The 19,780-nt window shown below is 35.6% G+C and overlaps 1 protein-coding gene across 1 annotated transcript; it reads left to right on the forward strand.

The window, feature by feature from the left end:
- Nucleotides 1–630: 630 nt before the first annotated feature.
- Nucleotides 631–19,189, forward strand: LOC123537192 (uncharacterized). Its single transcript, XM_045320824.2, has 9 exons — nt 631–1,826; nt 2,771–2,895; nt 3,298–3,488; nt 4,109–4,282; nt 4,714–4,767; nt 12,662–12,800; nt 13,423–13,538; nt 14,241–14,316; nt 18,898–19,189. Exons 1-9 carry the CDS (start codon nt 1,699–1,701, stop codon nt 19,122–19,124), a joined length of 1,230 nt encoding a protein of 409 aa, XP_045176759.2. The 5' UTR covers nt 631–1,698; the 3' UTR covers nt 19,125–19,189.
- The last annotated feature ends 591 nt before the right edge of the window (nt 19,190–19,780 follow it).

Raw genomic sequence — 19,780 nt, forward strand, 5'->3', positions numbered from 1 at the left:
TGCCTGTTGGAAGTATTTCCTCTCATTAAATGCACTATTATTAGGAAGTAATTCCTCTCACATTAAATGCATTATGACAAAGAAGTACTTCCTGCAATACTGCATGCATTATGACATGAGGAATTTCCTTCTTCCAAGTTGAATGCATTATGACTAGTTTATTTTCTTCCATTATTAGATACACTATGGCTCTAGGAAAATCTTCCTCCAATATTAAATGCATTATGACTATAGGAAGTACCTCCTCTTTTGCATTATGACAAGAAAGTACTTCTGATATTAAAGAAATTAAGCCTTTAAGAAGTACTTCCGTATTAAATGCATTATCTCTAGAAAGTACTTCCTCCATACTAAATGCATTATGATTAGGAAGTACTTCCTCCACATTTAATGCATTATGGCTCGGAAGTACTTCCTCCATATTCAATGCATTATTACTAAGAAGGACTTCCTCCACATTTAATGCATTAAGGCTCGGAAGTACTTCCACCATATTCAATGCATTATTACTAGGAAGTACTTCCTCCCCATTTAATGCATAATGGCTAGGAAGTACTTCCTCCATATTGAATGTATTGTGATTGGTTAAATGCAAAGCAAAATATTTTTCGTTTTAGTAATCATTAGAAAATTTAGACAGACGGGCCATTTAACGCAGCGCGGCTCATTGCTATGGTTGCCCACGTTTGAACTTCCTACATAAGATGCTGTAAAGCGATTCGGGTTGTGTGAGCATGTTACTCAACGGGAAGAAAAACGAAGTTTACTCGTGGACACTATATTATGCACGAGCGTTCAGTATAACTTTTACGGAACCGGAAACCTGTATGTGGTAATTGTACATACATCAGTGAACAATCTTGCAGCATGAAAACGTAATTAATCAAAATAAGTAACTGAGGGAATGTATTAACAGTTATACCAAGTGAATGTCTCGCATATATATGGTAGAAGAACCACGTTCTGACAGGCAGTGACAACCACTCTCGCCTACATGACAAGTACATTTTTATCAAAATTCACTGTGAAATATCATAAACCTATATAATGTACAGAGTAACGTTTTTGGCCACGCACGGAAGGTTTTCCTAGTGCTTTACGTCACGTTCATACGTTCCAAACACGAGATTGGTAAGTAACAGAAACGTTACGTTTCTATTTGTCGCATATCTAAGCTGTTAGTTATAGAAAAACGTTGTACAAAATTATTTGACTTCAATTACATGTACATAGAACGACATTTTTGACAAATATTGCACTCGTTCAGAACGAGTTTTTCTAGTCTCTGTATCCATACGGAGTTGTGTCCGTCATAGATCAAGAAAAAAACAACTACAAAGTGACGCACAGTTTATCATAGCTAATTGTCTACATATTCTTCTAACTTATATTAATTGGGTGACTGGTAGGAAAACATGAACTCGCATACCGTGTACACTACTCTAACGGAACAATTTGTTACATTTGCCGGAATATACATGAAAGCAAATATTAGATATGAAAGAATAAGTTCTTGATGTTAGACTGAGAGATGAACACCTTTATACAGCTTTTTTATCAAGTTAAAATCTCCGTCAATTCGTTTTATTCCTTTTACGTGTTGTCATAATTTGAGATATCTGAAATAAATAAAGAACTTTTCACTAAACGGATATAAAAGTTAAAGATTTAGGATATAAAAAAGCTTGGAAGAAGGAAATGGACACGCCTGAAGTGTCAGCAGATGTTCTCAGTTCCAGACAGAGTCGGACTTTGTCCGTATGGGAGGATTACCTTGAGAAACACCTGCACAAAGACAACTTTAAACCTCAGTCTAAGCTCCAAAGGTATGATATATGATCTATACATTACTGTTGTTAATTAGGTAATTTTTGCGTCACTTAATTTTCACGATTTGACAGACAACCTCTTAATTCGCGTTGTTCGTAGCTGATTCTTATCTTTTAGAGACACCGATCTCTCGAAGTCGCAAGGGATTGAGTTAAGCGCTCGAGTTATTCAGGGGTTCAAACAATCCAAAATTTTAACCCTTACCTTGCTAAATGTCTATAATGAACTTGTCTTTCCTCCAATTTGGACATTACCATTAACTTTTAAAAGGGGTGCTTACCAAAAAGATACTGACTGAACAGCGAACAGTGCAGTTCATGATCAGACTGCACGGATGTGCAGGATGATCATGATCTACACTGGTCGCAAAGGTAGAATTAATAGTGTCCAGCATGGTAAGGGTTAAGATAACGGACGAGGACCACATAAACTGCTCGGCTCGGCCATAGTACTCGGGTCATCGATACTCGAACTAGCTGTGTATCATTTAATTTCTGTTTAATATTCAGGAATGTGTTGATCGCGTTCACAAAAAATAACTTAAATAAAATCACGAATATGACCCAATGTACATTGTGAGAATAAATGTTGCTGTAAATTTATGACTGACAATCATTTTTGCAGCAGTTCCTGTTGGAATCACAAGTTTGGTGTAATGTAGAATATTGACACTGTGCTTGGAACTGGATTTCGGCTTTTATCATTGCTTAGTAATTATCACCAGCTGTTCGACCATTATTCTAGGATTATATAAATAGTAATTTCAGCTGTGGATGCAGAGTATGTTTTCTTATTAAAAGACTGTCTGACTGAGAGTTTCCGCAGGTGACTGACCTTGATTCCAAAATCCCGAGAGCTAATTGCGTATTTAGCACACCTGTGTATAACACATTGACAACAATATATAAAGAACTAATTAATAGTCTAATTTCTCGTGCAGGTTCCGGAAGTACGGCAAGGAGATATTACACAGCCGTGTTGTATTATTGGTTGTTGTTATTCTAAATTGCCTGGACTGTATTCTGGTCCTTAGTGAACTTATCCTGGATGTCTACTTCATAAAAAGTAAGTTATGTCTAGAAAATTATCATTCCGTATAGGGCTTCATGATGAACTTACTTAATTTTGACGGATAATTAAATACAGCGAGGCCTGTCTAGAAAGATCACCCCTAATGAAAAATAGTGGCCTTCGTAAACTGTCTTTCGTTCATGATGAAAATGGTGCTTTCAGCTTGGGAAGAAGTGACCTGTCGACGGTTTCCATGAAAAACGTCACCAAAACAATTTTTTACGTTACTAACGTGAATGACTGTGTAATTAAATACTTAGGTTATAATTTCTTTCAATAAAATTTTAATTACCCTTGTTATAGTGTAAATGGACCTGGTTATGCCTTTTCATACAAGAATAATTTACTTCACAACGATGTGCATCTGCCTAGTGAATAACTTACGTTCTGTTCCAGAAATGATCGTGACTGCGGAGAACACGATGGAACAGTTTAACCAACTGTTAAAAGATCGGCATCCTGAGCAGTTTGCTGGCTACCAAGTGCATGATACTCACAAGTTCTACAACAAAATTCTCACAACAAAACTTATTTGTGACTCGAACCTAACGTACTTAGATCTCAGCAAGACTACACGAAGTATAAGGGTATTTCATTTCCTCCCTTTGCTTGCAATATTATCGCTTTTTTTATGGTGTTAATTAATAAACAAACTAATCCAAAAACGTCATTTTTCTTCGTATTGCATTGGCCTGATTCGAATCAACTCCCTCTTTGATAATTAAACACCTAGTGCCCCGTCTACCGAACCAACCGCTGGCTCTACCTAATACTAGTTTATTTCTTCTGACCCTTCTTCCTGTGCGCTGCAAGTTTGAAGTCCACGAGGTTTAACAAGACCATGCCCTATCCTACAGTAGTAGCATTTAAAATATAATGGTGTCTCCTGACAGCGTCATTCAATTACAGTTTGGGATTAACAGATTTTTAGAGCAACAGTAGCAGTTGTTCCCTAAGCTGTCTATATATCTGCACTGAAAGAGAGATCTTGTTAAAGTTCCTAGGAAAAAAATGTAATTGCTTTCTGTGGTATTTTGAATTTAAATGAGATAAAATAAGGTGTGTACACTTGTTACCATTTGTGTACTTCCGTTTTCGTGTCACGTACTTAATCAGTAAAATGTTCCTGACGCTAAAACTTTACTGACGTAGGGTCTGAGTTCATTTACATGTTTTCACTGATGCAGTATTTGTATATTTGATTCAGAATGCTGTGATCTCTCCGAGTATAGATGCAGGTGTTCATGACCCCGGGTTACCAGTGTTCAAGGACTCTGACGACCCGCACTTTCTGGAGGAGGAAGCTCACAGCATGGAAGAACTTGTATCACACGCATTCCATAAAGCCAGTATTACCATATTAGGCATTTTAGTACTATTTGTAAGTTACTGCAATATCAGAAACATTCGCGAATGATTAATTTTCGCTTTTTAGCGTTTTTGTTTATTTCTTGAAAGTATACTTCGCGAAAGCTAGGATTTTAATTACTATAAAATGAAAAAGATACGGCTTACAAGTGATAAGATATGATTTTAGAGTTTTGATGTTTTCACAGGAAAATAATTGAAAATTTAACATTCAAATCTTTCAAACACAGTTTTAATTGCTTATTTATATTCATTGTAGATTAAAATGTTTGCTTTGATATGAAACAAATTATATGTGTATGTTTCTGTAGACCATAATATAACTCATAATTGTCGATTGTGCGATGCATCAGGATGAGACAACGACTGTTTTTCACTATTCATTCATTTAACAATCTTTTATGTCGGCCTTTTTTGCCTTATTAAAATGCAAATGCATTTCAGACTCTGTTCCGAATTTTCTGTCATGGATTGGCTTTTGTGAAACACAAGCTAGAGGTACGTGAAACTTTGTAAAACACAAGCTAGAGGTACGTGGAACTTTTATGAAACATTAGCTAGAGGCACATGAAACTTTTATGAAACATATTATGCTAAAATTACGTGAACCTTTTGTGAAACAAGCTAGTTTGAGGTACGTGAAACTTTTATTTATCTTAAAACTTCTGTAAAACATATAAGCTAGAGGTACGTGAAACTTATATAAAACTTAAGCTAGAGGCACGTGAAACGTTTGTAAAACATAAGCTAGAGATACATGAAATGTATGTAAAGCATACGCTAGAGGTACGTGAAACGTTTGTAAAACACAAGCTAGAGGTACTTGGAACTTTTGTGAAACATAAGCTAGAGGCAAACGAAACTTATGAAACATATTATGCTGAAATTACGTGAACCTTTTGTAAAACATAAACTATAGAGGTGAGTGAAACGTATGTAAAACATACGCTAGAGGTACGTGAAACGTTTGTAAAACATAAGAGATACATGTTGAACTTTTGTAAAACTTAAGCTAGATGTACATGAACTTTTGTGAAACATAAGCTAGAGGTACATGAACTTTTGTTAAACTTAAGCTAGAGGAACATGAAACGTTTGTAAAACATTAGTAAGAGGTACATAAAACTTTTGTGAAGCTTAAGCTTGAGGTACATGAAACGTTTGTAAAACTTAAGCTAGAGGTACATGAAACGTTTGTAAAACTTAAGCTAGAGGTACATGAACTTTTGTAAAACTTAAGCTAGAGGAACGTGAAACGTTTGTAAAAACTTAAGCCAGATGTACGCGAATCATATGTAAAACATAAGCTAGAGGTACGTGAAACGTTTGCATAGCTTAAGCTGGAGGAACGCGAAACGTTTGTAAAACATAAGCTAGAGGTACGTGAAATATTTCTATAACTTAAAGATAGAGGTACGTGAAACGTTTGTTAAACATAAGCTAGAGGTACCTGAAACTTTTGTAAAACATAAGCTAGAAGAACGTGAAAACGTTTGTAAACATAAGCTAGAGGTATGTGAAACGTTTGTAAAACATAAGTTAGAGGTACGTGAAACGTTTGCATAGCTTAAGCTAGAGGAACGCGAAACGTTTGTAAAAATTAAGCTAGAGGAACGTGAAATGTTTGTAAAAGATAAGCTAGAGGTACATGAAACGTGTGTAAAGTATACGCTAGAGGTACGTGAAACTTTTGTAAAAACTTAAGCCAGAGGTACGCGAAACGTATGTAAAACATAAGCTAGAGGTACGTGAAACGTTTGCATAACTTAAGCTAGAGGAACACGAAACTTTTGTAAAACATAAGCTAGAGGAACGCGAAATGTTTGGAAAACATAAGCTAGAGGTACATGAAACGTTTATATAACTTAAGCTAGTGGAAAGTGAAATGTTTGTAAACATAAGCTAGAGATACGTGAAACTTTTTTTAAGATTTAAGCTAGAGGTACGTGAAACGTTTGTAAAACATAAGATAGCGGCAAATGAAACATTTGTAAAAGTTAAGCTAGAGGTTCTTGAAACTTTTGTAAAACATAAGCTAGAGGTGCGTGAAATGTTTGTAAAACATAAGCTAGAGGAACGTGAAACGTATGTAAATCATAAGCTTAAGGTACATGAAACGTTAGTAAAACATAAGCTAGACGTACAGGAAACCTTTGTAAAACTTAAGCTAAAGGAGCGCGAAACCTTTGTAAAACATAAGCTAGAGGAACGCGAAACGTTTGTAAAACATAAGCTAGAGGTACATGAAACGTTTATATAAGTTAAGCTAGAGGTACGTGAAACGTTTGTAAAACATAAGCTAGAGGTACATGAAACGTTTAAATAAGTTAAGCTAGAGGTACGTGAAACGTTTGTAAAATATAAGCTAGAGGTACGTGAAACGTTTGTAAAACATAAGCTAGAGGAACGTGAAACGTTTGTAAACATAAGCTAGAGGTAGGTGAAAGTTTTTTTAAAATTTAAGCTAGAGGTACGCGAAACATTTGTAAAACATAGCGGCACATGAAACATTTGTAAAGTTTAGCTAGTGGTTCGTGAAACGTTTGTGAAACATAAGCTAGAGGTGCGTGGAATTTTTGTAATACATAAGCTAGAGGAACGTGAAGCGTTTGTAAAACATAAGCTAGAGGTACGTGAAACCTTTATAAAACTTAAGCTAGAGGAACGCGAAACGTTTGTAAAACATTAGCTATAGGTACATGAAACGTTTATATAACTTAAGCTAGAGGTACGTGAAACGTTTGTAAAACATTAGCTATAGGTACATGAAACGTTTATATAATTTAAGCTAGAGGTTCGTGAAACGTTTGTGAAACATAAGCTAGAGGTGCGTGGAATTTTTGTAATACATAAGCTAGAGGAACGTGAAGCGTTTGTAAAACATAAGCTACAGGTACGTGAAACTTTTATAAAACATAAGCTAGAGGAACGCGAAACGTTTGTAAAACATAAGCTATAGGTACATGAAACGTTTATATAACTTAAGCTAGAGGTACGTGAAACGTTTGTAAAACATTAGCTAGAGGTACGTGAAACGTTTGTAAAACATAAGCTAGAGGAACGTGAAACGTTTGTAAACATAAGCTAGAGGTACGTGAAAGTTTTTTTTTAAATTTAAGCTAGAGGTACGTGAAACATTTGTAAAGCTTAGCTAACAGTTCGTGAAACTTTTGTAAAACATAAGCTAAAGGTGCGTGTAATTTTTGTAAAACATAAGCTAGAGGAACGCGAAACGTTTGTAAAACATAAGCTAGAGGTACGTGAAACTTTTATAAAACTTAAGCTAGAGGAACGCGAAACGTTTGTAAAACATAAGCTACAGGTACGTGAAACTTTTGTAAAACATAAGATAGAGGAACGTGAAACATTTGTAAAACAAACATTAAAGCTACGTGAAACGTTTGTAAAACTTAAGCTAGAGGCACGTGAAACTTCTGTTAAACATTAAATAGCGGAAGATGAAACATTTGTAAAAGTTAAGCTGGAGCTTCGTGAAACTTTTGTAAAACATAAGCTAGAGGAACGTGAAACGTTTGTAAAACATAAGCTAGCTTGAGGTACGTGAAACTTTTGTAAAAAATAAGCTATAGGTACGTGAACCGTTTGTAAAACATATACTTGAGGTACATGAAACTTTTGTAAAACTTAAGATAGAGGTACATGAAACGTTTATATAACTTAAGCTAGAGGTACGTGAAACGTTTGTAAAACATAAGCTAGAGGTACATGAAACGTTCATATAACTTAAGCTAGAGGTACGTGAAACGTTTGTAAAACATATACTTGAAGAACATGAAACGTTTGTAGCACATAAGCTAGAGATACGTGAATCTTTACTAAAACATAAGCTAGAGGAACGTGAAACGTTTGTAAAACATAAGCTAGAGGTAAGCGAAACATTTGTAAAACTGAAGCTAGAGGTACGTGAAACGTATATAAAACATAAGATAGAGGCACATGAAACATTTGTAAAAGTTAAGCTAGAGGTTCGTGAAACTTTCGTAAACATAAGCTAGAGGTGCGTGAAAAATTTGTAAAATATATGCTAGAGGAACATGAAACGTTTGTAAAACATAAGCTAGAGGTACGTGAAACTTTTGTAAAACTTAAGCTAGAGGTACGAGAAACTTTTGTAAAACTTAAGATAGAAGAATGTGAAACGTTTGTAAAACATAAGCTAGAGGTAAGTGAAACGTATGTAAAACATATACTTGAGGCACATGAAACTTTTGTAAAATTTAAGGTAGAGGTAAGTGAAACGTTTGTAAAACATAAGCTAGAGGAAGGTGAAGCTTTTGTTAAACTTAAGCTAGAGGAAGGTGAAACTTTACTAAAACATAAGCTAGAGGAACATGAAACGTTTGTAAAACATAAGTAAGAGGTACATAAAACTTTTGTGAAGCGTAAGCTAGAGGAACATGAAACGTTTGTAAAACTTAAGCTAGAGGTACATGAAACGTTTGTAAAACTTAAGCTAGAGGTACATGAACTTTTGTAAAACTTAAGCTAGAGGAACGTGAAACGTTTGTAAAAACTTAAGCCAGAGGTACGCGAATCGTATGTAAAACATAAGCTAGAGGTACGTGAAACGTTTGCATAGCTTAAGCTGGAGGAACGCGAAACGTTTGTAAAACATAAGCTAGAGGTACGTGAAATGTTTCTATAACTTAAAGATAGAGGTACGTGAAACGTTTGTTAAACATAAGCTAGAGATACCTGAAACTTTTGTAAAACATAAGCTAGAGGAACGTGAAATGTTTGTAAACATAAGCTAGAGGTACGTGAAACGTTTGTAAAACATAAGTTAGAGGTACGTGAAACGTTTGCATAGCTTGAACTAAAGGAACGCGAAACGTTTGTAAAAATTAAGCTAGAGGAACGTGAAATGTTTGTAAAACATAAGCTAGAGATACATGAAACGTGTGTAAAGTATACGCTAGAGGTACGTGAAACTTTTGTAAAAACTTAAGCCAGAGGTACGCGAAACGTATGTAAAACATAAGCTAGAGGTACGTGAAACGTTTGCATAACTTAAGCTAGAGGAACGCGAAACGTTTGTAAAACATAAGCTAGAGGAACGCGAAACGTTTGTAAAACATAAGCTAGAGGTACATGAAACGTTTATATAAGTTAAGCTAGAGGTACGTGAAACGTTTGTAAAACATAAGCTAGAGATACGTGACACATTTTTTAAAACTTTAGCTAGAGGTACGTGAAACATTTGTAAAACATACGATAGCGGCAAATGAAACATTTGTAAAAGTTAAGCCAGAGGTTCGTAAAACTTTTGTAAAACATAAGCTAGAGGTGCGTGAAATGTTTGTAAAACATAAGCTAGAGGAACGTGAAACGTATATAAATCATAAGCTAGAGGTACATGAAACGTTTGTAAAACATAAGCTAGACGTACAGGAAACCTTTGTAAAACTTAAGCTAAAGGAACGCGAAACCTTTGTAAAACATAAGCTAGAGGAACGCGAAACGTTTGTAAAACATAAGCTAGAGGTACATGAAACGTTTATATAAGTTAAGCTAGAGGTACGTGGAACGTTTGTAAAACATAAGCTAGAGGTACGTGAAACGTTTATATAAGTTAAGCTAGAGGTACGTGAAACGTTTGTAAAACATAAGCTAGAGGAACGTGAAACGTTTGTAAACATAAGCTAGAGGTAGGTGAAAGTTTTTTTTAAAATTTAAGCTAGAGGTACGTGAAACATTTGTAAAACATAGCGGCACATGAAACATTTGTAAAGGTAAGCTAGAGGTTCGTGAAACGTTTGTGAAACATAAGCTAGAGGTGCGTGGAATTTTTGTAATACATAATCTAGAGGAACGTGAAACGTTTGTAAAACATAAGCTAGAGGTACGTGAAACTTTTATAAAACTTAAGCTAGAGGAACGCGAAACGTTTGTAAAACATAAACTAGAGGAACGCGAAACGTTTGTAAAACATAAGCTAGAGGTACATGAAACGTTTATGTAACTTAAGCTAGAGGTACGTGAAACGTTTGTAAAACATTAGCTAGAGGTACGTGAAACGTTTGTAAAACATAAGTTAGAGGAACGTGAAACGTTTGTAAACATAAGCTAAAGGTACGTGAAAGTTTTAAATTTAAGCTAGAGGCACGTGAAACATTTGTAAAACATAGCGGCACATGACACTTTTGTAAAACATAAGCTACAGGTGCGTGGAATCTTTGTAAAACATAAGCTAGAGGAACGTGAAACATTTGTAAAACATAGCGGCACATGAAACATTTGTAAAGGTAAGCTAGAGGTTCGTGAAACGTTTGTAAAACATAAGCTAGAGGTACGTGAAACTTTTATAAAACTTAAGCTAGAGGAACGCGAAACGTTTGTAAAACATAAGCTAGAGGTACGTGAAACTTTTGTAAAACATAAGATAGAGGAACGTGAAACATTTGTAAAACAAAAATTAAAGGTACGTGAAACTTTTGTAAAACTTAAGCTAGAGGCACGTGAAACTTTTGTTAAACATTAAATAGCGGAAAATGAAACATTTGTAAAAGTTAAGCTGGAGCTTCGTGAAACTTTTGTAAAACATAAGCTAGAGGTGCGTGAAACTTTTGTAAAACATAAGCTAGATGAACGTGAAACGTTCTTAAAACATAAGCTAGCTTGTGATACGTGAACCTTTCGTAAAACATAAGCTAGAGGTACGTGAACCGTATGTAAAACATATACTTGAGGTACATGAAACTTTTGTAAAACTTAAGATAGAGGTACATGAAACGTTTATATAACTTAAGCTTGAGGTACGTGAAACGTTTGTAAAACATAAGCTAGAGGTACATGAAACGTTTATATAACTTAAGGTAGAGGTACGTGAAACGTTTGTAAAACATATACTTGAAGTACATGAAACGTTTGTAGCACATAAGCTAGAGGTACGTGAAGCTTTACTAAAACATAAGCTAGAGGAACGTGAAACGTATGTAAAACATAAGATAGAGGCACATGAAACATTTGTAAAAGTTAAGCTAGAGGTTCGTGAAACTTCCGTAAGCATAAGCTAGAGGTGCGTGAAACTTTTGTAAAACTTAAGCTAGAGGTACGTGAAACTTTTGTAAAACTTAAGCTAGAAGAATGGGAAACGTTTGTAAAACATAAGCTAGAGGTAAGTGAAACGTATGTAAAACATATACTTGAGGTACATGAAACTTTTGTAAAATTTAAGGTAGAAGTAAGTGAAACTTTTGTAAAACATAAGCTAGAGGAAGGTGAAACTTTTGTTAAACTTAAGCTAGAGGAAGGTGACACTTTACTAAAACAAAAGCTAGAGGGACGTGAAACGTTTGTAAAACATAAGCTTGAGGCACGTAAAACTTTACTAAAACATAAGCTAGAGGTACGTGAAACTTTACTAAAACATAAGCTAGAGGTACGTGAAACTTTACTAAACATAAGCTAGAGGAACGGGAAACGTATGTAAAACTTAAGTTTGAGGCACGTTAAACTTTTGTAAAACATACGCTAGAGTTACGTGAACATAAGCTAGAGGCACGTGAAACTTTACTTAAACATAAGCTAGAGGTCCGCGAAACTTTACTAAAACATAAGCTAGAGGTACGTGAAACTTTACTAAAACATGAGCTAGAGGGACGTGGAACTTTGCAAAACTTAAGCTTGAGGCACGTGAAACTTAATTAAAACATAAGCTAGAGGTACGTGAAACTGTACTAAAACATGAGCTAGAGGTACGTGAAACTTTACTTAAACATAAACTAGAGGAACGTGAAACTTCGCAAAACTTAAGCTTGAGGCACGTGAAACTTTACTAAAACATAAGCTAGAGGTACGTGAAACTGTACTAAAACAGAAGCTAGAGGTACGTGAAACTTTACTAAAAAAAATAAGCTTGAGGAACGGTAAGCTTATGTAAAACTTAATCTTGAGGCACGTTAAACTTTTGTAAAACATACGCTAGAGTTACGTGAACATACGCTAGAGGCACATGAAACTGCTATAAAACATAAGCTAGAGGTACGTGAAACTTTAAACTTAAGCTAGAGTTACATGAAACTTCTGTAAAACATATATAGCTTAGAGGTGCGTGAAACCTATGTGCAACATACGCTAGAGGTACGTGAAACTTTTGTTAAACATAAGGTGCAGATGCGTGAAGCTTAGCCAGAGGTTCGTGAAAAGTTTGTAAAGCTTTCGGTAGTATTACGTGAAACTTTGGTAAGACATAAGCCAGAGGTACGCGAAACGTTTGTAAAATATAAGGTAGAGCTACGTGAACATATTGTAAATTAAAAGCCAGAGACTTGCGAATTTTATGAAAAACATAAGCTAGAGTGAAACAACTTAATAGTTCTGCTCTGTATTATTTCTTAACTAAAACACTGACATGTTCTATATGTTTCAGGTTTTTGATGGTATAGTGGTCATAGCTTCGTTTACACTTGATGTATGTTATATCGAAGGACTGACAAACTATCCCGTGGAATCCTTTGTTCTTATACTTGTCATCATGATACCTTGGAGAATTATCAGAGTCCTTAATAGTAAGAATTTGTTATTACTTAGCATGAAAAAATGTGGTAGGCTAGAAACCATGAAATTGTGTTCAATGCTGAACAGATTGTGTGGATGGATAGATTTCTATATATGTAATATTATTGTAAATATATGGTGGCTAATTTAAGACATTTTGTAATGTCGCGCTGGTGTGTCCATGGCTTATGTTTTACATTTCGGTGTGTCGTCCAGTGCCTAAGCCAAAACAAAATTTTTAAGGTTCCGTTGTGTTGTCTTGGCGCGTGCGCCACCGCGACAAAACAAAACTATCAACGTGCCATAATAAAACATAAAACGCGACAGAACGAAATATTATATTTCGTGCTGGCGCATGCGCCATCAACAAAACGACACAACAAAACTTTCAAATCTTCGTTTTGGAGCGTCGGCATGCGTACGAAATGCGCCTTATTAACTGCGTGCACGCCAGCGCGACATGTCCTAAAACACCAGTCATATGTTTAACATAGATCTAGTATGCTTAGGGTCTCTGTTTGAAACTTCTAAACACTGTTTTCGTTGGAATTTATGTCTTTTCCTTTAAATATTCGATAGATTTTTTACTATTTGCCTTAATCTGCTGTTGCTGTTGTTTTTTTTTCATTTTAGGTCTAATTATTGCAGTAAAGGATAACTTCCACTTTCTACTTAAATTAATGTATAAAAAGAACAAGTACCAACGGGACAAAGTAAAAAAGTTAGAAACAATCACACAGCAGCAACAGGTATGTTTACAAAGTTTTATACTCAGTAATGTAACGCTAGTGACGTGAAGTAATGTTACGCTAGTGACGTGAAGTAATGTTACGCTAGTGATGTGAAGTAATGTGACGCTAGTGACTTCAGGTAATGTGACGCTATTGACGTCATTTCCCATGTGACGTTTTACTACAGTACGCCTACTGAAACCCAGCGAAACAAAAACAGCTGTGATGTATTTTCTCTGGCCTGAACGTCAAGCGCCGCAGATGATGTCAACCCAGATCTGAAGGTCTTGGACATTGTTGTTCGAAACTTTAACAGGCGATTAAGCTAACGGTCGGTTATTTTTTAGTGTTACAAATCGACATTTTATCAGACTTAGAAAAATAAATGCATGAGTTAAGGATTATGATCACTAAAAAGTCATCACGGTTAAAGCAAAACATCATACTAGTGTTTGCCACCAAGACTAAAAAAAAAAAAATAATAAATAAAACAGTTTTTTTTTTTGCCACCAAGACTAATATTTTGAATCAAAATTTAACCAACCGTTAGTTTAACAGCCTGTTAAAGTTTCGTACAGCTAGGCCCAGAAGTTCAGACAAAAACGCAGACATGCCTAATATACTGTCGACTAAAATCCAGATTGAAATTCATAATTAATCAGTGTTTTAACTACAGACATCTATTCTTTGATAACGTATACACGTTTTTCATTGTTGCAGAATATGCTTGATGTTTTGACGGACATGTGTAAGATGAACGGTGTCACCTTCCAAGAGATGAGAGACTATCTACCTGGTATGGTACTTATAAACATACTTTTTAGCAAGTTATTGTAAAAAACTTTTCAGATGTTTTATTTCCTTTACGAAACCTTTCCTGAAACGCAACCCATCTCTCCTTTCAAGACATCTGTACATGAACTTTAAGTCGAGACCGTTACATTTAGATTTCATTTTTACCTTTGTACCGTCTTGACATTAACTGTTTGATCCGTCTTTTACCGTAACAAGATTTGATCTTAATTTATCTTTCAATATACAATAACACATTCTAAAGAACACCAGTGGTGGAGTACAGGAACTAAATATCTTTCTAAGTTTTGAATTGCATTAGTATAGTAAAAACCCAGAGATAGGGTATTTTGGCCAATTTCTCATCTTATAAAATTTTCAGGTCATCTTAGTTAGCATATTTTAAGCAATATTTCCATCTTTAACTTTTTTAACATTTTTTTCCTCGAAATTTCTAAAGGGCTAAAATTTTACACCGAGAATTATACATGTTTGAGTATAAAATTTGCATTATAAGATACATTTTAAAAATAATAAAAAAAGATTCTACAAGCACTCCTAGAGACCTTTCTAATATCAAGAACTTGCCCGATGATGTCACCAGTCATAAAAATGTTACTGAAAAGGTGAACCAAACGGTAATGGCTAAATAACTCAAACTCCATCCTTCAACAGATAGCAGAGGAGTGTTTATCAGAAATTTATATAGACTGATTTTTTTACGATACCGCACCGACTGATGGGAAGACTTCAGCATTCTAATTGACATGAATTGGATTTCCGCCACTGTTGTGAAAGGTTAAGTTAAAAGTAGAGACATCAGCGAAAATTGCGTCTCATGTTGTTAATGCAATAACTCTCCTGGAATAATCTCAAGTGGGTACTTAATTCCTACGTACAGGATTTAAATATATGTGGTGATTAAGGCGATTATGTGGTTCAAATTGAAATTATTTAACTAGTAAGCCCAGTTGTTACTGTCTGACCCCTGTCCAATGACCAGATTTATGCTCTCTCCTAATCGTTGTATAATTCACTTTGTATTTAAAACAGATCAGCCATAATTTAATCCTTAAATGCTAAGTTACATAGATATGCATATATCTTAAACAGATTAAAACAGAACATGTATTTGCCCAGGTAGATCTGTCATTCATGCTGCCCTCGCTCATGTCAAAAACTGTTCATTAAACTTTTAAGATGAATGGAGCGTACAGTCGAAGAATCGAACTTACTTATAAGACAGTGTGAGACACGTCATTTCTGAATGACACATCTTATTCACTTCGAGAGACCCCGGTTCGAGGGAGGTACAATGCGCCGAACTTCTACTTACTGATCTTTCCGCAACCCCATCCCCAACCCCCACCCCCATCAGATCATTACTTTGTGAAATCTGAAAAGCGGACTTGCCATATCCAAATATTGAACGGTTGATCTGCACAAATTCTAACCTTAAAGGCAACATTGAATTCAAACGTCTATCGCATTCAATAATAACTGCCATACTTGCACTGACATATAACAATCTCCAGAAAACTTCACTCTAAATCACTGCTCTGTAAGATTGAAGGATTCGTATCTTCGTCATGTTTGCTACAGAGTAATTGCTCAGTAAAATTAAAAATAATTATACATATTTAACGGTCATCACCAAATGCATGTAAAAATTGCCACTGACTCAAGTTTATCACAAAAAGAATACTCGTTAAGACTGGAGAACTCGTGTCTGATATTTACTCAATAAAACAGAAGAACTCGTCTCTGATTCAAGATTATCATAGAGTGACTACCCGGTAAGACTGGAGAACTCGTCTCTGATTCAAGATTATCATAGAGTGACTACTCGGTAAGACTGAAGAACTCATCTCTGACTCAAGATTGATTATCACAAGGTGACTACTTGGTACTCGTCTCTGACTCAAGTTTATCACAAAGTGACTACTCGGTAAGACTGAAGAACTCGTCTCTGGCTCGATTCTATCACAAAATATTTTCTCAATAAGATTAGAGAACTCGTCTCTGACTCAAGATTGATTATCACAAAGTGACTACTTGGTAAGACTGAAGAACTCGTCTCTGACTCAAGATGGATTATCATAAAGTTACTACTTAAAAAGACTGAAGAACTAGTCTCTGACTCAAGATTAACACAAAGTGACTACTCGGTAAGACTGGAGAACTCGTCTCTGGCTCGATTCTATCACAAAATATTTACTCAATAAGATTGGAGAACTCGTCTCTGACTCAAGATTGATTATCACGAAGTGACTACTTAAAAAACCCGAAGAACTCGTCTCTGACTCAAGACTAACACAAAAAGAATACTTGGTAAGACTGGAGAACTCGTCTCTGACTCAAGTTTATCACAGAGTGACTACTTGGTAAGACTGAAGAACTCGTCTCTGACTCAAGATTGATTATCATAAAGTTACTACTTAAAAAATCCGAAGAACTCGTCTCTGACTCAAGATTAACACAAAAAGAATACTTGGTAAGACTGGAGAACTCGTCTCTGACTCAAGTTTATCACAGAGTGACTACTTGGTAAGACTGAAGAACTCGTCTCTGACTCAAGATTGATTATCATAAAGTTACTACTTATAAAGACCAAAGACTCGTCTCTGACTTAAGATTAACACAAAAAGAATACTTGGTAAGACTGGAGAACTCATCTCTGACTCAAGTTTATCACAGAGTGACTACTTGATAAGACTGAAGAACTCGTCTCTGACTCAAGATTGATTATCATAAAGTTACTACTTAAAAAGACCGAAGAACTCGTCTCTGACTCAAGATTAACACAAAAAGAATACTTGGTAAGACTGGAGAACTCGTCTCTGATTCAAGATTATCACAGAGTGACTACTTGGTAAGACTGAAGAACTCGTCTCTGACTCAAGATTGATTATCATAAAGTTACTACTTAAAAAGACCGAAGAACTCGTCTCTGACTCAAGATTAACACAAAAAGAATACTTGGTAAGACTGGAGAACTCGTCTCTGATTCAAGATTATCACAGAGTGACTACTTGGTAAGACTAAAGATTTCGTCTCTGACTCAAGATTGTTTATCATAAAGTTACTACTTAAAAAGACCGAAGAACTCGTCTCTGACTCAAGATTAACACAAAAAGAATACTTGGTAAGACTGGAGAACTCGTCTCTGACTCAAGTTTATCACAGAGTGACTTCTTGGTAAGACTGAAGAACTCGTCTCTGACTCAAGATTGATTATCATAAAGTTACTACTTAAAAAGACCGAAGAACTCGTCTCTGACTCAAGATTAACACAAAAAGAATACTTGGTAAGACTGGAGAACTCGTCTCTGACTCAAGTTTATCACAGAATGACTACTTGGTAAGACTGAAGAACTCGTCTCTGACTCGATATTATCACAAAATATTTACTCAATAAGATTGGATAACTCGTCTCTGACTCAAAATTGATTATTACAAGGTGACTTCTTGGTAAGACTGAAGAGCTAGTCTCTGACTCGATATTATCACAGAGTGACTACTAGGAAAGACTGAAGAACTCGTCTCTGACTCAAGATTATGACAAAGTGACTACTCTTATAAGATTGAAAAACTCTTCGTAGTTTGGAATTGCATAAGGTCACTAAGATCAAGGTCAAGGTCACTAAATAGAAAAATAAAGGTTTCTGCTCAATCGCTTCAGTTTGCATTGATGTATTGAAGTTAAACTTGGCATATATGTACATATTGTAGCTTTATATGGCTTATAGAAAACCAGGGTTAGAAATATATATGGGGTCAGTGGCATTACGTTCCAGGCCAGGTTAACCTCCATAATTAGAAAAACCCTTCGTGGTGCAGTCGTCTAGAGTGTTGGTCTAATATACCTTTTGTAATGTGGACCGATGGGTCGCAGTTGATATGCCGGTCTGTCTTTTTTTTTTGTTATAAAATAGTCATTTGATGCCATAGGGTCAAGGTCAAAGTCACAGTTATTCACAATAGATTTTTTACAGTGATCATCAGGAAGGTGGTTTCCGGTTTATAACTTTAGAAAGGATTGACTAACTGTCAGCAAACTTGTGTGTAGCAAGCTTATATGAAGAACTGACTTTTGGTTGCATTTGTGATCACTGTTACTAAAACTAGAAAAGTGGCTTCGCTTGATATCTTTAGTTTGGGTACACTTATTGTCAGTAAACTTGGTGCGTAGATAGCTTTTTTCAAAAGGTTGGGAATGTATTTGGGGGTCACTCAGATCAAGGTCATGGTTATTGTTATTAAAAATAGAAAAATGGTTTCTGTCAATAGCTACTTTGAAATGGGATAACTTAATTAATTTGCAGACTTAAAAGTTCCACTGTGGCGCAATGGGCTAAAACATTGTTCTACTCTACATTTTGTAATGTTGAAAAGAGGGGTCGCGGTTCAAATTCCGGTCTGGGAATAACTTTTTCTTTTGTGATTAAAAAGGGTCATTTGATGCCATAGGGTCAAGGTCTATATGGTGCATGTCCACGTTTCTTATTTTGTACTTCAAACAATTTAAGTTTTGCTAATAATAATTACTGTATTATTCAGTTAGATTATATTTTTATTTTATCAGATTCTACCACAAAGAAGCAGACGTCGAAACCTTTGTCGCTTGGAGCATGTTTTACGCGACAGGTATCATTTCAGGACGAACAAGAAACCAGATTTAATTGGGAATCACTATCATTATTGCAAGACAAATTAGGCGTATGTATGGAACAAGAAGAAGAAGATTCGGAACTTAACAACGAGACAGCGGAAAGCGAAACGTCACTTCCGTTCCAGCAGACCAATTGTTAGTTAGTTCTACGGGACAGCATTGAGCTTTCATTATTACAAAACAACTCAATTATTAAAATATACGCGTTTTTTATGTTTGTTTGATGTTCTGAAGTTAGACAGCCTATTCTAGGTATGTTAAGTAGAAAAGAAAAGCACAAATGTTGCCCTTTGTTCGTCATTGATATGTAAATTATCTAAACATTGCGCCAAAAAACTTGCCTCCGCTAGGGAATGAAAATTTCTGGAAGTCTGTTCCTTTTCTATACTCTTGCCAATTGAAGGAAACAAGAGCTCATAGAACACGGAATGGCCCCCTTGATGCATTTAGTAACTGCACAAGGAACAGAAATTATTGGTCACTGTGCACCTTGATCTTTGACCCTATTGACCTCAACATCAATATGGGCCATCTGCTGGTCATGATAAGCCTCCCTAATAAGTTTCATGATCCTAGGCCCAAGCATTCTCAAGTTATCTTCCGGACAAATTCTAACTGTTCCAGGTCACTGTGACCTTGCACTTTGACCTACTGATCTCAAAATCAATAGGGGTCATCTGCTAGTCATGACCAACCTAGCTGTTAACTTTCCTGATCCTTGGTCCAAGCGTTCTTGAGTAATCATCCGCAAAGCGTGAAACTGTTCCTGGTCACTGAGACCTTGACCTTTGACCTA

Source organism: Mercenaria mercenaria, chromosome 17 (genome assembly GCF_021730395.1).
Source record: "Mercenaria mercenaria strain notata chromosome 17, MADL_Memer_1, whole genome shotgun sequence".
NCBI lineage: Eukaryota > Metazoa > Mollusca > Bivalvia > Venerida > Veneridae > Mercenaria > Mercenaria mercenaria.